At 38.6% G+C, this 22727-nt stretch overlaps 2 protein-coding genes across 2 annotated transcripts in view; one reads left to right on the forward strand and one right to left on the reverse strand.

The window, feature by feature from the left end:
• The window catches only part of LOC124552727 (transmembrane protein 161B), a 102423-nt gene extending 96926 nt beyond the window's left edge, over positions 1-5497 (reverse strand). Inside the window, exons 1-2 of the mRNA XM_047127067.1 lie at positions 5361-5497; positions 1317-1420 (exon numbers count right to left, since the gene is read on the reverse strand). Of these exons, the coding sequence (XP_046983023.1) occupies positions 1317-1420; positions 5361-5363 (107 nt within the window). The 5' untranslated portion in view covers positions 5364-5497. The remainder of the gene's footprint in view (positions 1-1316; positions 1421-5360) is intronic.
• Positions 5498-5852: 355 nt separating this feature from the next.
• On the forward strand, positions 5853-7677 carry LOC124552630 (mitochondrial GTPase 1). The gene has a single exon (XM_047126955.1). The coding sequence runs from the start codon at positions 6042-6044 to the stop codon at positions 7005-7007; it is 966 nt and encodes a 321-aa protein (XP_046982911.1). The 5' UTR covers positions 5853-6041; the 3' UTR covers positions 7008-7677.
• Positions 7678-22727: the final 15050 nt, after the last annotated feature.

Genomic DNA, 22727 nt, shown 5'->3' on the forward strand with positions numbered 1-22727 from the left:
GAAAGACTAATCGTTAGAGGCTGCACTGGAAGAGATTTAAAAACCCATGAGCTTAGAGGTGGAATATAGGGTAATAAGTAAGGCACACATTACTGACAAAACACTGTGCAAGAGTTAATAAAAGTGGAAAGCTAAGAGTATTATACATGATGTACAGGTGAGATGACCCGTCTATATTCCTCCTGGCCCCCACCTCACCTGCCACATATGATGCACATGGCTTTCAGCTCTTATTAACTCTTCCGTGATGTTTTGTCAGCAGTCTCTGTATTGCGTGTCTTCTACCTGTAAGTTCTCATATTTTCAAATCTTGTCCAGTGTACCTATCGACAATCGGCCTTTCACTCTCGTTCTGTCCACTAAGTCTCCCCTGACTCGGAGTTCTGGACGGCTTTTCTGTAACTCTCCCCATTTCCTAAGCCTCACCGGTCCTGTTCCTTCATCCCCCTTCCATCCCCTTTCACCCTCCTGCCAGGAGGAAGAGCCACTGGCTCCAAAAGCTTGCAAACTGTAATACTTTCTACATAGGATGTATCATAATTAACTGCGTAAACGCATACAGTTTAAAGTACATGATACTAGAAGCAAAAAAGTCTCAGTAAACATCGGGTGAAAAATGCATACCTTAAGAGCTTCGAGCAATTTTTCCATCATTGATACTGTGAATCAAATCTCTTCTACTGCACGTTCTTCACTTTCCATATTTTGGGAAATGGTAGTATGGACCTTAAGAGCTTTGAGCACTTGTTCATCTTTGCTACTCTGAAATACAACTCTTCTAACGATCAGGTGCTCGTAACTTTTGAGGTATGTGTTTCATAGCATATGTTTGCTGGACATTTTTTTCTTATTTTGGTCCATACTACCACTTCCCAAATTATGGAAAGAAAAGAACTTGCAGTAGAAAAGATTTGTTTCACAGTATCGAAGATGAAAAATTGCTCGTAGCTCTGAAGGTATGCATTTTCGACCCTATGTTTACTGAGACTTTTTTGCTTCTAGTATCTTGTACTTTCAACTGTATGCGTTTATGCTATTAATTATGATACTCCCTGTATGTCTGTTCTCCTGCCACAGCTTTGTGAGTAGATTTCTTTATCTATCCAGCTACTTACATTTTCAAAAACTGATTATTTTCCCAAATTTATAAAGAAAAATAAATCAGTATCAGCAGAGATTACATTCAAAACATGTCACTGCACTTCCTTCTATTATAAAAATTGGTCTAAAATATTCACCATTACACATTCATGAGTAATTATGTAAATTATTTTTTAAAAAATTACAAAAGTACTGTGAAGAGCAAGACAGCCTACCCTGTGGAGCAGAGAAGCCACCTTGCTAGAGAATAATGGGGTCCAAGCTTCTGTATAACACTGACCATCACCAGTGTTATGACGAGCTGCGTGCCGAAGAGTGCCTGTCGAACAATGTCCACAAAACTTTATTAGCCAACAGTGCAGGATACAAATTACAGTAAATTAAATTAAAATAAAGATGGTATACATTGGCATTACTTCCAAAATGACATAACAGTGTCGAGAGAAGCCACGTCGCTTCATGTGTTACCGCATATATGGCTAATTTATCATTATGTGAAACCGAAACAAGGGAAAATTCAAGATGGAATAACAACACAGAAAGGATAGATTGCTACTCACCACAGAGGAGGCATACAGTTGCAGACAAGCATCGTGAAAAAGAAGGCAAGAAATACTCAGTTTTCAGAATAACAAGGAGACCACACAGCACTCGGATTTTTTATACTTATGGTGCATGAAATTCAGGACTCAATTATGAGTATCTCAGAGCATTCAATACTATGCTCAAAGTTTATCGAGAAAATAGACAATGAAGTTTTCTGAGCATCTTTAATTTGTTAATATAAGCATAATTTTTCCAATAGGCTGTGGGACTCTGTACTAGAGGGCTCGCCTGTCACACGAATAGCAGAGTTGCTTGTGCATTACAAGGCCGTTTGTGACAATACTTTGTCCAACACTGTCAAAGGCGATCAAACGTGGCTCATCACTTCAAAATGAATACAAAATGGTAATCCGTAGACTGGCGCACACCACTTGTCGTCCAGAGAAAAGAGGCAAATCCCCACCCTCAGCCAGTAAAGGCATGACGACGGTCTTCTGGGACTACAGTGAACTACTAATAAAAAATGACAACTGGAATACCAACATGCAAAACAAAAACAAAAACATAATAAAAAAGATCTATATAACTTGAGGATAATCTTATAGAGAAAGAAGAGGAAGTAAGTGAAGATGAGATGGGGGGACATGATATTGTAAGACGTATCTAACAGAGCACTGAAAGACTTAAGTGGAAGCAAGGTCTGTGGTGTACACTGCATTCCCTCAAAATTACTGTCATACTTGCAAGAGCCAGCCATGACAGAAGATCTTACTTTACTTTCTGAGTCCAGCCAGGAATATCTCAACTCTCTTCCTCCAAAACTTTAATGGACTTGTCATTGCACAAAAATGCCTCTTCCGCTGTGCAAACAAGCTCCATCTATCGACACATGAGCAAATGTTCAATCGTCTATGTTTCTCTATATGCACACTTGTCAGCTTCAGAATATCCCCAATTAACGATGTTACTTAGCATTTTGCCAATCCCGTTCTCAATCTATTCAGTGCTCTCCATGGACTATACTGTAGTTGCTGCCCTTGGGTGATTTCTTCTTTGAGGAGCAGGTTTGTATTTCACAGTGGGTCCAACCATAAAAATAGGCGGCAGGTCTCACGTTGGCCTGCTAGTGGTACTGTCCATTGGATAAATCTCTTCCTCAACTTAAGACAAGTTGAAACTGTTTGGTGGCTACACAGTGCGCACCGTGAGTCTATTTGCTACTCTTCCCTCCCCCTCCCCCCCATTTCATGGGCTACTGTGCGTCTGGTATTTGGTGGTGTTAAGACTGCAAATGGGTAAATTTTGTGTACAGGTTTAGGTGCATCCAGTGGCAATCCTGACAGTCTCATTTAAAGTGAAGTCTACTTGTTTGGAGTGGCAAGACACCTCCTGTGTGTGCTGCATATTCTCTGTCTGCAAAACAGAGTCCCATTGCTGATGAACGAAGAACTTCAGGTTGTGCTGCCCATGTTGAACTGATCAGTTTATGTGTAACGTTGTTCCTGGCAGATATTTTTCCTTTTAGATTGGTGCAGTGTTTTTCCAAATGGCAGTGTATGGTCTATTGTGACTCCTTAATATTGTGGTTTGGTGCAGTATTACAGTTTAACCCAGCAATGAACAGTCTAGGATGACTCCCTAGACTTTTCATTTGGTGCAGTGTTGTAGTTTAACCCCTCTCTATTCTATTTCCGACTGTCTTGAGGCTTCTCTAGTATGCTGGCAGAATGCACATACTAGTGTTTTTCTGGATTAGGTCACAGATGTTTTTCTTCATACTAGTTTACTAAGTTGCAAAGCCTCTGCCGCTTTACTTCCAATCTCTTCGAATGTTCTTCCTTGAGCAGTGATGGCAGTGCTGTCAGCATATAAAAATCTCTGTATTTCCGGATGGCGTGACTGGTCATTTGCATACATATTGTACAGAATAGGCAAAAGAACACTTCACTGAGGTAATCCGTTCTTTTGTTTTCTCCATCTGTTTTTCTTTCCTTGGACGGTTATGTAGAATCTTCTATTCTGCAACATGTCTCTTAATATGTCAGTCAGTCAAATGTCCTTTGTTAATTCATAGACTTTCATGAAGAGTCATTGGTGGTTTACTGTATCACACACAGCAGAAAAGTCAACAAAGGCAGTAGCAATTATCAGTTTACTTTCAAAACCGTCTTTACTGTGCCGAGTCAGGTACAGTATTTGACAACAACCCGCTTTCCGTTTTCTGACTTCAGCTTGTTCAGGGATAAGTTCTATATTAATTTTGGTTGCTACTCTTGGCATGGTATGTAAGATATAGGAAATAGGCAATATAGCCTATGACTTGAAAAATAATGTAATAATCCCAATTTCAAAAAAGTAATATGTGCAAATACTACCAAAACATCAGTTTAATGCTGGCTTAGTTTGTCAAGTGGATAATGGAACACAACTGAATACAGGGTCTGGAACTGAGACAGGAGGAGCAGCGGCATCTTCACAGTCCTGCAGTTATCTGTGAGTGTTTTAAGTGTGTGCAGCAGTGAACAGTAGAACTATGTTTTGTATTGCAAGTAACCTCAGCGTGTGTGGCAATGAAGAACAAAATGTTCGTATTGACAAATTACCTGAAACAAACTAAAAGTAGAAGCGATTTCTGAAGATTAGGTAACAACGAAGAAATACTGAAATCAACTGGAAAAACAAAGAAGTTATAGGACAAATTGACTAAACGAGCTGATCGATTGTTTGGACATATTCTGAAACATCAAGGAATTATCAATTTAGTAATGAAGGAGAGACCAGAAGAACAACAACATCATCATACAGAACAACCCAGGTCTGACAACATTAATCAGAATCAAATGAAAGTAGGGTGCAGTAATTATGCACAGAATAGACTAGTGTGGATAGCTGTATGAAACCTGCATAAGGACTGGAGACCACAACAATAAGATTCATAGAAAATGTTATTGTATTGGCTTAACATATTTTGGATGCACATTCTTTGTACATACTGCAATTTGGCATAAGAAAGAATCAACTGCTCAACTAAGTCCCCTATCCTTATTGTGACTACCACTGCAGGTAATCCGAAACTCAAATAAGAGGCTGCCATCAATAATGTACGACATGACATGAACGTCACTTTGACAACATTCTATATACTGCTTACTATAATGTTTTAAAAGACGAAACGCGTGACCGCTTTTAATGGAAGTAGCTTATAGTCTTTCCTTTTATTATAACTACAGTCTAAGAAGCTAGGTCTCATTTCTCTCGAAACGTTTCATTCAAACCAAGAACTCAGACAATCAAATTATGTCGAAGAACATAATGCTTGAGAATTATGTCATCTATTTCAAGCGAATACATTTTGTATTACATTCTCCTAACCCCCTTGGGTCAGTTTGTTTTAAATATCGTCATTTTAGAGTTCACTATGAGGACTGAATAAATGCTCGGATCTAGTAGTAATCTACCGGAAGATTTACAATTGCGGACAAAGGCACAAATCTCCAAGGACTAAACATGACAACAAAATATTCGACATTAATGGAAAAGACTATTAAAACAAAAAGCCTACAACAGATATTATACAGGAAATAATTTATTTTAGAATAATGTTGCTGCATCTCACAAGAAAATAAAGCATCAATCTTAAATGTCTCGAAAAACAGCAGATAGGGTGTAATAAACTCTAGGAAGTGAGCAATTTACATGTGTTAATGGCTTACCATTTCGCTATTTACAGCGTGCAGACAACACGGTCTCTTGTTTGTTTGCTTTTTATAGCTTAAGTGTTGCTACATTTGGGGTTTGAATATCGTCGTCGCATATAGCGACAGTCGACAAGTACGCGTCGATATTTCCCTCCACCCAACTTTTATTTTTATTTAACAACTTACTTTTATAAACTTATAGTTGTGATATTACACAATAAGTTACGAAATAAATCTGCTGTTTTCCAAGTTCATTGACTTTTCTATTTGCTGCCGTAATTTTTTTGAGTATCCATTTAAGTAGAATTTACATTTGATAAAATGATAAGGGAAGTACAACTACAAGTTTTTATACATTCGATTTGTTTGAAATTAGTAATGTAAACATTTTTGTTATGTTGTTCAGCAAAGATATTATTGCCATAAAATTTGCGGCAAAGTGAAATCTGCGGAACCTGCAAAGTACTGCGTCAAAACGCGTAAGTCCGATGCAGTGCGGCAGATGGCGTCGTGAGAGGTGGTTGTTGTAGGTTGTGTTTTGTGCCTTACGATTGTTTGTAGTACTTTAGATGTAAATATGTGCCTCGCAGACTTCTAAAACAGTCTTACTGTCGTCGAAATTTCATTTGCTTTTTTTGTTGCAGTCTACTGTTAGGTGTTACGTGACAGTTTTCGCTGTGAAAAGAAAGCTACAGGATGGCTAGCGTTACATATCATTTTAGAGATTGTTTCAGGGTAATAAATAAAGAAGCTCTGCATTGGTTTCCTGGCCACATGGGAAGAGGGCTGAAGCAAATGCAACAGAAGTTGAAATCAGTAGACTGTGTCATTGAAGTACATGATGCTAGAATACCATTATCAGGACGTAACCCAGATTTCAAACATACGGTTTGCGGTCTGAAACCACATATATTGGTGCTGAACAAGAAAGACTTGACAGATATGAGTTACAGCTCTAAAGTGTTAGCTCGACTGAAGCAGGAAGGTACACCAGACGTGCTGTTCACAAACTGTAAAGACGCGAAGTGCAACGGCGTGAAGAAGATAATTCCAAGAGCATGTGAACTCATTTCGAGCTCAAACAGATACAATCGGTCAGAGACTAGTGAATACAGTATCATGATTGTCGGCGTTCCAAATGTTGGAAAGTCGTCACTTATAAACACGTTGCGTAACAGATTTCTTGGCAAGTCTAGTGCAGCTGCAGTAGGTGCAAAGGCGGGAATCACGAAGAGTGTTCAGAACATTATTAAAGTCAGCGAAGAACCAAAAGTGTATCTTATTGACACGCCTGGCATACTTACCCCATCTATTAGAGATGTGGAAGCAGGCCTTCGCCTTTCACTGTGTGCAAGCCTGCAGGATCACCTGGTGGGGGAAGAAATTATCGCGGACTATCTTCTCTTCTGGTTGAACAAACACCGACGCTTTAATTATGTAGAGCTCATGGGTCTCCAAGAACCTTCAGACAACATAGGCACTGTGTTGACTCAGTGCGCCCTGAAGTTGGGTAAAACTTTAAAGGTAAGGAATTATGATGGACAGTACATATACAAGCCAGATATGACATCTGCCGCAGCATTTTTTTTAAAGGCTTTTAGGAAGGGTGATCTGGGAACAATAATGTTGGACGAAGATCTTGTACTGGGCACTGTATCGTGATAAATGTCTTCCTGCGTATACCTAGTAAATTTAAAAGTTAGATGAGTAATCTGATTGCCCAGTTACAATTGATCCACATCCATACTCTGCAAACCACTGTGAAGTGCATGGCACATTTCTTTTGAAACACGTGACTCTCTCGAATTATAGAAATGGCTAATCTCAAAAGGCCTATGATACGATGCACATCAGTCATACGGGCTATTTAAATTGTAGTGTGTTACAAAAGACAGTTGTTTTTTCTTTACTCATTCTCACTCAGCAATTTATATGTACAGAAGACTGAAGCATGCATACAGTACGAAAACACTTTTGGTCATGCCAAATGTGTAACTTAAAGACTGAACACTAAAATTTAGATTTTAGATTTTTTCTGTCCTCTGTTGCTCCATAGCCAAGGGGCTCAAACTTACCTTTTTTCTGTGTTTTTGCCACATCAACAGACAGTTATTAACTTAATTTTTCTGTATGGATACTATTCCCTTTTGTATTCTGTTTTACTTAACTTTTTGGAAATATATCAGGTGTTTTTCGTTATTTGTATAACTGGTTAAGTGGTGGAAGTTTTTGGTACAATTTAATTTCACTTATAACTAAAAATATAACAACTGAAGATATCTGTATGCAACTGCCTTTTGTTCAGAACTAGAACATAATAATTTAAATTCAGATACAAAACGGAGGATGTAAGTTTTCTACAGTGTTTAGCATAGTTCATTTCTGTTAAATGTGTGTGCCTTATGAATTGTTATGAATTAAAAACAGCAAGAGTGCACAGTATTAATGTACTGTGGTGTGCACTTATGAATGTCTAGTGCTTATTGGTTATAAAAAAAGACGTGCCAGTATTTGTGAAACTTGTCCATTTCTATCAAATTATCCAGGCTTTTGCAGTGCCTAATTTTTAAACTGAACCAGACTCTTCACATAAACTGCATACTCCTCCTTACAGTAGGGCCTAATGGAAATTCCAGGATGGGAATGAAAAAAAAAAACAGCAAATATGGGAAAGGTAACCGTACACATATGAGCTGATAATGTGTACTGCATGTGCAACAGCATGAAGACTTAATTAGCTGTCATCACTTACATGTGACTGATTGTCATTTCCTGTTTTTTAAATGAAGTATGAACTGTTGTGTAGGTATTTTACTTGTGCAAGGTAGTGCTGTAGGAGAGTAAGTAGCATTTTATCCATCCTCAGCCATGCTGTAGTGACATTTATTATTACCTGTTATAAGGTGCTTTTAAGCAAGTCAATCTAATTGTTGCTGTTATGTAAGAGCTTTCGTGTACATTCTCTATTTTAAAAGGTGTTAAAATATATCAGTTCTTTCAAATCCTCAATATGAAAGCTACAAACACTGTTTTTGTGTACTACAGAAATATAAGACAATATTGCTATAGTAAAATAGTATTCACTTCTAATATTGTTGCTACAGTGGAACATTTCCTCATATCTGAGTTTTATCACTAATGAATGAGTTTCTTTGCTATAATGATGGAGGGAGGAGTGTCATTAGTTGTGATTAATATGTTAGAAACAGAAATTTATTTTCTGGTTAGTTACATATTTAAGTAGTTGACTGCAACCAGCTTGGATTAACTGAAGTAATTGATACCACTTCAGTAATTCACAACTAAACTGTCAGCTTTCAACCTAACCCAGACCTCAGGCCACATTACATACCAAAATTTCACAACAGTCTACATTTCAAAAAAAACAAATACAGTCTCAAAAGAAATGCTGTGTGTACTCTGTTGTCTTTCTGTTACCACATGATATCACAATCCAGGTCATCGTTAAATTAAAAGTCAAAGTTGACATCTGATCTGGTAGGCTCGGTTGACATGACTTTTCAAGAAGAAACAGCAAATTGTATAATGTTACAGTTAACGTTGTTTTTTATGTAAGTAATATAGCTGAAAAATGTTACACAAAACTTTAAATACTTTAATTAATCTTTAATTTATGGGTGCGAGCACGACCTTTCCAAATTATTTTCTGAGGATAGTGCTAGCATCGCTTGAAAATTATTTTAGTGAATAATAGCATTTCTAAACAAGCATAAAGTGTCATTTTCCTTTTATCAATATTGTGGCCATGTTAAAGTATAGGAATGCTGTGGAAGATCCTCTCTGTTAATTTGTTACGGATTTTCGTTTTAATATACTGTGAAATTCTGGAATAGGGTTTAATGTATGTTAGGGAAACATGAATTTTTTTGTATCACCTAGGGTACATTAGTTGAAATTTATCTTCTGTCGTCATTTTGTAAATTTAGAGAGAGATTTTATAGAAAGCTGACACACTTCACCTTTATTTTTCTTATGTGCCTTAAAGTATGAAATATACAGAACCAAGTTCTCATTCTATTCATTCAACCAATTTCACATTCCATTCCATTGGTCACATCCTGAAGCAGAGACTGTGTGGATGTGGAATGAGTCAATTTATAATTTAACGGGCAGAAGTGGCCACAACAAGACAGCGCTGTAAAGTACATTAACAACAAATTATGACTATTGTAAGTCCACTCACATTGGTAGTTCTCAGAATAACTTCTAGATCAAATTTATGAAAGACATCTACTTTGTAAGAAGCCAGTTCTTCTCCACTTGCACTGTTCAGCAGCTGTTTTGATCTAATGCTTTATACGAAGTGTTTATGTAATTTTACACAGAACACTATAAAATGTGTATGCAGGCAAAGTCAAAATCTGTTTGATGTAAACTTGAGATAAGCAAAATTTACAAACAGTTGAAAGCAAAACACTTACTGAAATTCATAATAGAGTACCAAAACTTTTAATCGGTTATTTCTGATGACCGATAGAGGCCAACCACAACTACTGATGCCGTGCCGTAATGACGTCACACACCACTACATCAACCACAACCTCAAAGCAGATGGGTGGAACTGAACGCTTCCGTTGACCCAAATATTCTTATGTACAGCATGAAACCACACACATAACAATAGTCAGTGTTGGTGTTGATGCCAAAGCTCTCCATATCTCATTTACAGGAGTCCTTGAACATCAACACAGGGTGTACTACAGGTCTTTTGGCTGTAGAAATCTCTCCAAGCATCACCTCACGTGGTACTTTCTCAGGATCCAAACGGTAGATGTGCCCCAGCCAGCAGAGTCGACTCTGCTCCAAGATAATTGAAATGCTGTTGCAGCTAGTTTTTAGGTAGTACTGCTTCGTCGGTCACTCGGTTCTTCCACGTTATTCTGAGGATGGATCTCGGGCACCGCACGTGGAAAGCATTAAGACGAGGTTCTCATTTGGCATAAGCAGTCCATGTTTCCAATGCATACAAAATGATGCTGAGGATGCAAGTTTGATACACGAGAACTTTGGTGGTCAAAGAGAGTTTGTTGTTTTTCCAAACATGCGTAGAGAGCTTGCCAGAAGTTGTCACAGCTGTTCCAATTTGAGCATCAATCTCCTTGTCAGCAGACAGGTTTGATTTTAGAGTGGATTCAAGATAGCTGAACAACTTGCAGAGTAGTTCCATCTAATGTGATATTCGACAGTGTATTAGCACTCTGAACTATAATTACAGCTTCCTGCTGTTTACATTCATCGAGAATAGATGGCATGCGTGACAAAATTTTGATACTAGCTCTTGGAGCTCTTCTGCAGGATCAACAGCATACAGGAGTTCATGAGCGATTACCTCACAGTGCTTTGTTTTACTCTACAGAAGACTTGATGTTGAAAGCCCTTCCATCTTTCCTAGTGTGCAGGTGTACTCCAACAATGCAATTCTCTTTGCCACTTGGAGCAGAACCAAGAAGAAGATTCCGAAAAGTGTGGGCTCCAACACACAGCATTGTCTTATTCCGCAGTTCATATTGAATGGTTTAGATGTAATAGCATCGAAGATTACAGAGCATGCATATTGTCATGAAAAGATCTTATTAAGGACAACAAAGTTGATGGATATCCAATTTTTTCCAATATACTGTAGAGTCCCTCCCTACTGACGATGTCAAAGGCTTTGTTGTTTTATGATTTCAGCCGGTACGGTATCACAGCCTGTACTCTTGCCTACCCTTAGACTTTTAAATGCAAGTTTTAATTTGTCAAGAGTAGGGGGATCATAAAGTTCAGACTTAACAGGGTAAGTTGGGAAAGTATCCAAAGCTTCTGAAGAAATGTTGACTACTTCTGAGTATAGGTTAGCATACTGCTGCACCCATCTATGTAGCTTTTAGGCTTTATTGTCACCATTAATATGTTTCATTGCAGTGTACTTCATGCTTGTTGGTCGAATGGCCGTTTTGATGCCTTGATACACACCACAGTAATCTCCTTTGTCTCGCCAGATCTGAATAGATTTACAAAGGCTGGTCCAATACCTATTTGCAAAGTGGTGAGAAACTCATTGCAGATCTGCTTTGCAGGCCTTGTAATCGGCTGTTGCTCGTTGGTCTTCAGGATTATTCACAACCTGTACATGAGCATTGTTTCTCGTCTATATATGGGTGCAACTGACTTTCACATTCAGCAAACCAGTCACTCTGAGTCCTACCCAGCTTCCCAGATGTTATAATAGCTGTTTGCATAATATTTTCTTTAGCTAGATGCCATATATTTTCGATGCTCTGTGCAGTTATCAATTGCTCAGGATTCAGTTTCATCTCAATATCTTCTCTGAACTTTTTATATAGCTTATCATGTTGGATAGCTTTGGTGTCAGTCTTCACTCTTTGACAAATGCTCTCAGCTGTGTGAATCTTCTTTGGTGTGAACTGTGATTTGGTCATAACTAAAGAGTGACCAGTATCACAGTCAGCACTGTGCTATGTACGGGAGTTACGGACATGACGTCGGTCACGTCTTCTGGTTATGAAGAAGGCAAGTTGATGGCAGTGGCCTGAATGTGGGTGTTTCCATGTTACCTTGAGCATGGGTCTGTTCTGGAAGTAAGTATTAGTGATACATAGATAAAGAGAGGTGCAAAGCTCCAGCAGTTGCTGACCGCGCTCGTTCATATTTCCAGTTCCATGTGGGCCAATACAATCAGGCCAATTTTTTCCCTGTATTCCCAATCCTGGCATTGAAGTCTCCCAGTAACATTACTTTATCTGATCCACAAACATTCTCCAAGCATTTTTGCAAATCTTCATAAAACTCGTCTTCGACTTCAGGTGGTGCTTTGATAGTGGGAGCATATGCCGAGATTAATGAGACGGGACTTGATGCTGTCCTTAATCTCAAAGTTCATAAATAGATTTTGGTTGTTCGCAGCAGCTAAGAAGACTGTTTCGTACTGCAAAGCCAACTCCATGCTCACGTCTTTCTGCAATTTCTCTCCCTTTCCAGAAAAAGGTATAATTATCTTCACACAGGCTGCCTTCTCCTGAGAGGTGGTTTTCCTATAATGCAGCCACATCAGTGCGAAGATGCAGCAATTCTCTGTCGATTATGGCTGTTTTTCTGATTACAGGGCCAGCTCTGTAGGAGTGTCATGTCCAGGTAACGTAGTTCTGTCGTTGCCGGTGGCAAAATGTGTTATTGGATTGTTGGTTTTATTCATGCGAGCTCACTATACTCCTAAGAGTCTTCATATAAAGCTGATTCTTGAAACTTCATAAGTAGGCTCTCTCAGGACAGTTTACATCTGTCGTCATGAGTCTGTCATCTCATTCAGAATATCTGTGAGTCTCTTCCATAGGTCAGACAAACCTGTGATGATTTGTGCTGCCTTCTCTGTGCATGCTCAGCATCCCCTGTTAGCCCTGTTTGGTACAGGTCCCACACACTTGAGCAGTATTCTAGAATGAGTTGACAAGAATATTTGTAAGAAATATTCTTTGTAGATTGACTGCATTTCCCCAGTATTCTACCAATAAACCAATTCTGCTACCTGCTTTATCTATGATCGAGCCTATGTTAGAATTCCATTTCATATTTGTACAAAGTGTTACATCCAGATATTTGTATGACCTGGCCAGTTCCAACTGTGGCTCATGGATATTATAGTTGTAGGATGCTGCAAATTTTTTTGAACTGCACAATTTGGAAATTGCTACCTACAGCATCTCCTATATGACACCTATGATGTCACTACATACGCCTGCAACATAAAAATACCTGTAATACAATAATGTCTCATTTGAAAAATAAAATGAAACTAATGGGACAACCACAGAAAATTGGGGCTTAGGACGGGACAAGATAAATGTATAAGTGTAAAAAAACACCACAAGATCCCAAAACATAAAAATGACAAAAAAAAAAACCATAATTACAGCACTGTGCTGTACCAACAGAAACCACAGGAATCTGACGCTTCCTTTGACCTGTATAGCTCAACTGCAGTTGTTGTTACCAAAACAACACCACCTAAAGGTATGAAAATTGGAATTGTACATTTTCCTTACTGACCTCCCACCCCTCCAAACAAAAAGGCACCATCAAATAAAATGCAAAATAAGCTAATATCAGTCACACCTTACAAACCAACAAAACCTGTAGCAAAAAAGGTCCTCTACAACATAATAATAAAAGAATTCCCACCACCCACAACGCACACTGCTAAATCCACAACCAATACCCACAACCCACCCACTCCCTCCAACACACACACATACCCAACCCCTCGACCTGTATATCTTACCCACAGCTCTCAAAACACACAAAAATGCAATAATCCCCAGGGATGCTCTTCTGCCAACAGTACTCATCTAAACGAGATTTAAGATTAGAAGAGCACCTCTTCCCTCTCCCTATAACTGATTTAACTGCCCTCCCAAAACACCTCTACTGCCTTAGTGCACGCCCCAGTTTCATAATTTTTAAACTCAGGACTATGGTTGACAACTAAATGATCATAACCCATCTTCCCCAAACACCCAATAATGAAAGAGCATTTGATAGAACAGCACTCCCCGTCCTCAATATATTCTTGTATCAACTCCACCAATACCATCTTAGTATGGCCCTCTAAAAGCCTGAAAACACAGTCAGCATAACCCCCACCCACCTCCCAAAACAGCAGACCCCACACCTACATACCAATCCGAGAACTACCCCATATGTACTTCCTCTTCTCAAACAGTGACTCATCAATCTCGACTACAACCACCAGCCCACCCAACTTACCCCTCTACTTAACATACTCAGAACAAACTTCCCTACAAAAAGAAAATCAATCTAACGCTGGTTCTCTCACTCACTCCAGTCTCATGCACACTAAAACTAACCAAGGACCTATAACAAAACTAATACGTCGACAAAGCAGTCTCTCTCGAGGCCAGCCTAGATTTATCGAACCAGATACCACATCTAATGGAGCGGCAGATGTTATCTTGCCGACACCACCACACATATGTGTCCCTAGTTCAAGATGCCAGAACTCTTGTCAGCCTTACATCCTTGCCACAAATGCTCCATCTAACAACCTCTGTGATAAGCCCAAACAACTGAAGGAACTTAATCACGGACAACATGTCCCCACCCATCTCAGCCCGACCCTAATAAAAATGCCAAACACATTTAAAAAAACGCACACATTAATAATTCACTGAAAACACTTCCACGATATGTCCCCAACTGCTGATCCTCCAGGCGACGCTACACAGTCAACATCAAAGTCAAATGAACCCAATACAACACGTTACGCTCAGCACATACACATACACCATCAAACACAACCACCATGACATCAACAAACACAACCAACTCAAAACCTCTGCGCCATAGTGATGCCCACACCACAACATGCTTACGTCACAGGTGAAAGCGGACGGGTGGAATCTGATGACCTGAGTGAACATAGCACTTCAGTTCATTATAATGAAGGAAATTTGCTGCTCTGCTTTTATTGGTTATGATTCATGTATTCTTCAATACACAAAAACTTTTGCTTATTAACATTTTTGAGGTTTTTTCTAATATGTGAAATCATGAAATTATTTTTAATTTTTGGCTGAAGCAGTTTACTCTTGTGTGTATTTCTCTTTGAAATCGTATCCTCCTTGTTTCGTTACAATGGATGTGATTGTTTTATACTGAGAATTCCTGGTGTGTCTTCAGAAGAGACGCACTTTCACAAATATAGACTGATGATATGGTCATTGTTTAAAATTCTTTGAAAATATACTTACGTGATTTTCTATATGGCCCCTGTGATTATTCTTATTTCTTTCTTTTGAAGTCTAATGAATGTTTATCCAGATTGATTTCTTCCAAAACACTATGCCATTTCTCAATATGCTATGCATGAGTGCAAAGTAGGTACATAGTACTACAGGAATTTTTAAGCATTCCTAGAAAATAATAATATGCCCTACTGACTTAATATTTTGTTGAACAGTTTTGTTTTCCCAACCGCAAATGTTCATCCTGCCATAGTCTTGAAAACTTTGTATTTGATGTTTACTCTCTCTCACACTGCAAAGTTCTACTGTTAACTCAGTTCCTAGTTTGTTCGTTATGTGGCTGAAGTACAGCCAAAGGACATGTCTTTCTCAGCAATACTGTGGAGTTTTTATTTCTCTTTTAATTTGCTGTGCTGTTGTCAGCAGCCTGCACTGTTTTAACACACACAGTATTTCATTTAATGCCTTAAGAGTTTGTTTCCACTGTGATAATGTTTACTTCTGATGTCAAAAAGACAGCTGCCATATTTTACCTTCTTTCTTCAGCAAATCATTTCATCAGCATGCTGTGAAGTTTACAGCTGCAGACATCTTCACGGTAAGAGAACACACTTGTGCGTGATTGCTTCAGCATCTATCAGCAGCATTCATGTAACATCATATGGACTTTCACACACGGTTAAAGACTTGCCTTCAGTTCCGTGCAGCAGGCATCAGCAAGGTGGGGGTAATGAGTCTAGGTAATTTGCACAACTCCATGGACTGTTCTACACCAAAATGAATGTGTAACAGGACTCGGTGGCAGACATCACAGTGACAGATGTGTGTGCGGGCACATTGTCCTGATGTGCGCGGGCACATTGTCCTGATGAAAGAGCAGCCATTTTTGTCAACATCCCAACATGTTTCATTTTGATGGCTTCCCTCAGCTGCATCAGTTGAGTAGCATAATATGCTCCGTTCACTGTTTCACCTTTTTTTTAGGTATTAAGCCAGGATAACATCCCCCCCCCCCCCCCCCCTCCGACAAAAAAAAGAAAGAGAGAGAGAGACCAGTGTCTTGCCAGCTGACTTGACTAAATTCCTGGGGGTGGGTTAGGAGTAGTGTTTCGACTATTTCAATTGACTTTTGAATTCGTGTTGAAAGAGGTGAACCTGTGCTTTATCTATTGTCACAGAGCGTTTGAAAAATACCTCAGGATCTGTCTCGAAAAGGGTCAAGTTTTCATTGGACATTATGTGTTTCTGGCATTGGTTTACTGCTGCCAACATTCTTGGGACCCATTGACATGATACGTTGTGTGTGTCAAGTACACTCTTATCATGTGTCCAGTGTGTTCCTGAGGTACCTGAATGCCCCCTCTCTTAGCAGTATAGCGTTCTGTCTGGGTTGCAGTAACTAGCCATTACCAGTCGTCCACTACGATGTGTATCTTGGACAGAGGTGTTGCTCTGCGTGAATTCCACCACCCACTATTTCACAGTGTAATAAGAGTGGGAATCCTCCCCTAATGTTTCCATCGTGTCATTATGGATCTCTTGTGCACTTATGCCCTTTTTCAGCAGGTATTTGATGAGTGTATGCTTGCTACCTTTATCCGTGTCTCAAAACTTGTACACCTTGGGCACTTCAAACTCCGACAACTGGAAAAAAAACTTACTGTTAATTTCTAAACTGACATTCGGCTCAAACAAGAGTTTTGTGGGTGGGCCGAGAACTTTTCAGTCACCCCTCGTACATCCGATGAAGATTATGGCACTTACATAATTCAGTAGTAAGATAGATCTTATTTGTCGGGTAATATTCCACTACCTTCTTGTATTTCCAAACATAGGAATTATACGGCCAGCCGGTTGCAAATAACTGTTTGGTACATCGACCAAGGTTGCGACGCCTACAAAGGTTGTCTTCACCAGAGTGAAAATTTGAGAAATCACATAATTACATTGCGAGAAAGCAGTGGTCAAAATTTAAACAAACTATGCTCAAGTCAAAAATAAGTAAAACATGTTCCAGCCTTGACACGTATGCCTAACTAGGAACAATTCTTGACCCCATTATGTGCTAGTCATCTGTTACACTCTTAATGTGGTACTTCACGGATGTTCACTATTTTGACATCCAGTAGGTTCACAATTTATCTAGGTTCCCAACATTTACCAGGATTTGATAATTTGTCATTTCATTAGCACTAATTAGTGTAAATGATATAACTGCCCATCATAAGCATTTTACAGAAATCCTATAGCTTACAGGTTCAAAGTTCTAGCTTGATCAGAGAATGTTGTTACTGAGTGCAAATTCTGTGTCCTAAACCGATGAACATTGTGGTTGCTCTCTTTTGCACTTGGCTTTATTTTGTTCAGAACATTTCTTCATCTGTAAAATGTATTTTTTTTCCATTTTTACTGTGTTTCAGACCTGTTATTGTAATTAAAGCAAACCCAGAACACAAAATTGAGGAAGAAGAGCTGATTTTTCAAGGCACGTTATTCAGGACAGGCAGCATATGCAGGCACAGAGAAACTGGGCACGGCAAAAGAAATTGTGTTTACTGGCAACTGTTGAGGTTCTGTGGATATCGAGAACACGAGAAACATGTACGCATTTGGTGATTTATTATAACATTTCACATTGGTACATTTTACTGCATATTAACACACACATAATCAATATGAATATAGGAACAAAGATGTAAAAAAAGTCAAGATCATTAAATGGGTCTGATCAGCTCAACACCCCACTTCAAAACATTTAAATGATTTTCTTAAAAAATATCTAGACCCATGCAGTTCAGAAAATCATAATGTTTTTCTTTTCTCAATCCTTTTGGCTTTATATCTGCAAGCATATCATCATCTTGGCCATGCTGCAGACGTTTCGTTGGGAAGCCTTACAAATCCTCGATAGAGTCCTGATCTCTCCCCATACAATTTCCATTTTTGGGAGCCCCAGAGTAAGACATTCGTGGCCACAGATTTGCTTCAGACAGAAGGGTACAATCGTGGTTCCGTACGCATCCACAAACATTTTTCCACGAAGGTATTGACCGTCTCTTCTCATAGTAGGATAAATGTATTAACTGTTATGGCAATTGCTATCATTTTCATTTGGTTGCCCCTTAAGCTTTTGTGGCATGGGCTAATATACACTGAATCGGAGTTTGTACTGCTGCGAGACTACATCATTCCTGTATCAAGGTGAAGAAACCAAAATATTCTTATTTGTTTGTTTGTTATGTTGTACTTTACTTTACCGTTCATCACTGAACATTATTATTTCACTCACTTGTGAAATATTACCCTGCATGGCTGTAAAAAATGTCTTGAATCTACAGCCTTACTCTTTCTTACATTATCCATAACAGCTGGGACAGGAACTCCTAATCCCATCCACTTTGATCTTATAGAAGCTGAATATCATCCACATGTTTTTGAATTTATGGTGAAAGTAGTGGTTTTTCTTAGGAGTGTGCTTAAGCTGCTGTTTGCACTTGGTACGTTTTCACTGATCAAATCTGCCAGTTACCTGCTATGAATGGTCACCTTTAGAAATTGTTCTGGTGGTCCATTTACTCTGTCCTACCGCTGTGTACAAACCTGCTTTTCTTCTGGACTTCAAGCCTTGCCGGTTGATACTAAAATGTTAGCTCACAATGACTACTTCAAGGTACTAAATAAACTTCAAACTCTCAGTTGCACTTCTCTGTATGAGGGGGTGCCCAAAAAAATGAATTACTTTTTAAAAGCTATATATTTTCAAATTGCTTACAAAAAACCCTACCCCTTCAAAATACTCTCCATTACAACTAATACATTTGTCCCACTGGTGCTTCCAATGTTTGAAACATTTTTTGTAGTTATCTTTAGAAATGGCTGACGGCTCCTTCTACCTCATAAACAAAAGGTTTGATTGACGGGCTGACCTGGGGAACAAACTCTCAATGAACTACACCCTTGATACCAGAAAAGCAGATCAGCATTGTTTTGATGTTTGATTTGACTTGACAACATTTTTTGGACAGGATGGTGATGACGTCTTCCATTGTCTTGACTGTTGCTCTCTTTCTGGGTCATAACCGTAACATATTGACTCAACAACAGTAGTGCCCTTTGACAGAAAATGTGGATCAGTTTCAAGCTGTTGTTCCAAAGCACAACAGGTTTCAACTCGATATTCCTTTCAATTGTCCTTCATAATCCAAGGAACAAACTTGGCAACAACCATTTATTCTCTTCACAGCTGCAAGTTGTTCACTTAAACTTTCCATCATAAAAAATGAAACAAGAACAAAACAGTGCTAGCAAAAACAATCACTGCTGATGAACAGAACAAGCCAGGTCAACAACACAGGCGGCACTGAAATGGCAATGAGTTGCACTGTACATGCCTAAGCAGCAGAAATGTGTGCTACATAAGTGATTCATTTGTTTTGGTTCCCTATTGACATTGTCAGCAACCCTGTTACTGCGAGCTGTCCATGGCTCTGCCATCTCGGAGTGACAAAGCACACACATATAGCCCTGTATACCAAAAGAACACTGCACATCACATGATTGGGATGATTCCTTTGTAAGTATATGACCAATTTACTGTCCTATCTCTCACTAAATCTGTCTCCAGCGATATCATTGTCGGCGAAATGTTAAACCCCTAACCTTCCATCCTGCCTTTTTGAGGGCAAATGGAGTGAACTATAGTTGCTATGTTGTAGCATTTGCTTCAGGAGTCCATCTTTATCCTCTAGGAATCTCAGTTCCATTTTATTTTCCAGAACCTGCCTTGCACAGTAATAATCTTTCAACTGAGAAATTGGTATGGTAATTGGACTAAGTCAGAAAGTTTTTTTGTAATCGGACCTAGTAAGCTCAGAACAGCAAACGGCCACAAAAGAGCACCAGACTTAAATCTTAACACCCACCTATGTCCCAGTTGTTACTTAATAGTGATGAAATTCTTCACAGATAACTTTTCACTGAGAGTATTAAACATCAATTGTTGAAAATGTGTAATATTTGTAGCACAACATGTTTTGGGCACTACTCTCCCATTATCAAATGGGGGAGGGGGGGGGGGGGGACACAGATCAGTACATTACTTTAGTGCACATACTGACAACCATTTACATCTACCAATATTGTCCTGTAGTGTAGCATACCTTACAGTTACTGTGCCACTAGGCACCACCAAAAGCAAAAAGCCCCCAGCAAACATGCATTGTCAAACATGAAACTCTTCCTTTAACAGCAAATGTTGGTGCATAAGTCTCACAAGGCTCAGTTGTAAACTAGGGTAGCTGCCTTCACCTATCAAAGATAGTGCTGTCCTATTATTTGTATATCACAGCCCCCAACTATGCTACTGTCACTTGAACATTCTAAAAACTAGTAATGCACCTATGCTGTCATGTGTGCATCCATATAAAATTATCAATAGGAAAACATTAAAACTTAATGTATGTAAATAGAATAAATCAGTGGCTGCTTCCTAAGATGGAAGGTGGGTGCCTTGGATGGTTACATCCTCATTTGACACATTGACGGGATTCCTCTCTTAAAGCACACAAAAATCTCTACTACTTCTTCCTGCCATCCTGCTAATCAAAGAGTGCTCATGCGAGTTAAGTTCTATCTTAATTTATTTGTATAATCAATCTCTTATCAGGGGAACATTTCCAGACTGGCTAAAACATGCTGAAGGTAAGCCTCTTTACAAGAAGGGGAATAAAGAGATACCACCAAACTATCGACCAATTTCACTTTCGCCGGCTTTCACAAAAATATTTGAAAAGGTTGTGTTCAAGTGTCTCTTTAAGCATCTGACTGCAAATAATATACTGTCCAAGTCACAGTTTGGAATTCTGAAGGGTTCTGATATAGAGAAAGCTATTTACACTTGCAGTGAGAATGTACTTAATTCATTAGATAATAAATTACAGGCTACTGGCATTTTCTGTGACCTGTCAAAAGCCTTTGACTATGTGAACCACAGCATTCTCCTAAGTAAATTAGAGTATTATGGTGTCACCGACAATGCTGCAAAATGGTTTGAATGTTATCTAACAGGAAACAAAGGGTGTCATTGCGAAATACCTGTGCAGTAAGCAGTCAGTCTTCATCTGATGTTCCTCAAGGTTCCATTCTGGGTCCATTGCTTTTTCTTGTGTATATTAATGACCTCTCATCTGTTACATTGCCAGATGCTAAGTTTGTTTTGTTTGCAGATGATACAAACATTGCAATAAGTAGCAAGTCAAGTACAGATTGAGAAATAGCTGCTAATCAAATTTTCACTGACATTAGTAAGTGGTTTAAAGCTAATTCTTTGTAATTAAACTTTGAGAAGACCCACTATATGCAGTTCAGAACCTGTAAGAGATTTCCTTCCAGCATGAGTATAACGTATGAAGACATGCAGATCGAAGAAGTTGACAGTGTTAAATTTCTGGGATTACAAATCAATAATAATGTCAGTTGGGAAGGCCATACCACAGAATTGCTTAAGAGCCTAAAGAAGTCTGTATTCTCTGTGAGAATGATGTCAGATGTAGGAGATATAAATATAAAAAAAACTTGCATACTTTGCTTACTTTCATTCTATTATGTTGTAAGGGATCATATTCTGGAGCAACTCATCAAACCGAGCAAAAGTTTTTAGTGTGCAAAAGTGTGTGATAAGAATCATTTGTGGTGTAAATTTAAGAACATCTTGTAGAAACATGTTCAAGGAACTTTGTAATCTAACTACTGCTTCTCAGTATACTTATTCCTTAATAAAATTTGTTGCTAGCAATACATCTCTATTTCCAACCAATAGCTCTATACACAGTGTCAATACTAGGAATAAGAAGAATGTACATAAAGGCCTAAAATTACTTACCTTTGTCCAAAAAGGGGTCCAATATTCAGGAACACACAGTTTTAATAAATTTTCAGCAACCATTAAAAACTTGGTTTCAGATAAAGCACAGTTTAAACAGAGTTTGAAAGACTTTTTGATAGGCAACTCCTTCTACTCGATAGATGAATATCTTAACAGAGACTGTTAACTCAGCTTAAGTAAAAATATCTGTTAGATTTAAGTTTTGACAACACTTTGTCACGACAGTCAAAATTAGGTATTTTGTGTATGATAATAAGTATTAATAGTGCAGAGCAGTGTTCCAATCTGACAGTGTGTTAATTCTGTAAATATTAGCTGTCCCAGTTTACTGCATCGTATTAACTTATTTTTGACTATCTCCTGACAAATGATCAGGGTAGTAAGTATTATATTCAAATGTTTTATGTTTTTATGTCATACTTTCTGACAAGTTCCACACCCACGAAAATCATCTTATTTTTTGGGTCTGTGGAATGAAAACTGAATCTAATCTAATGTAATCTATAACATTCAATAATGGGATAATCTAGTCCCGAAACATGTCCTGGTAAATATATCACACATTATCGACAACTGGTGGGTGACATTCTCATTACTGGTTCATGTATATCCCATCTGTCCGTATCTGATGTTATCCCGTGTGAGAATGTTTTCTAAATGTTTGCAAATCGTGTAAATGAGTCGGGACGAGGAACTGAATAGCAGCGTTAGACCCAC

The sequence above is a fragment of the Schistocerca americana genome, chromosome 10 (assembly GCF_021461395.2).
Source record: "Schistocerca americana isolate TAMUIC-IGC-003095 chromosome 10, iqSchAmer2.1, whole genome shotgun sequence".
NCBI lineage: Eukaryota > Metazoa > Arthropoda > Insecta > Orthoptera > Acrididae > Schistocerca > Schistocerca americana.

Excerpts from the sequence above, each read along its gene's own strand:
- LOC124552630 (XM_047126955.1), top strand. The coding sequence starts at position 6,042 with ATGGCTAGCGTTACATATCATTTTAGAGATTGTTTCAGGGTAATAAAT.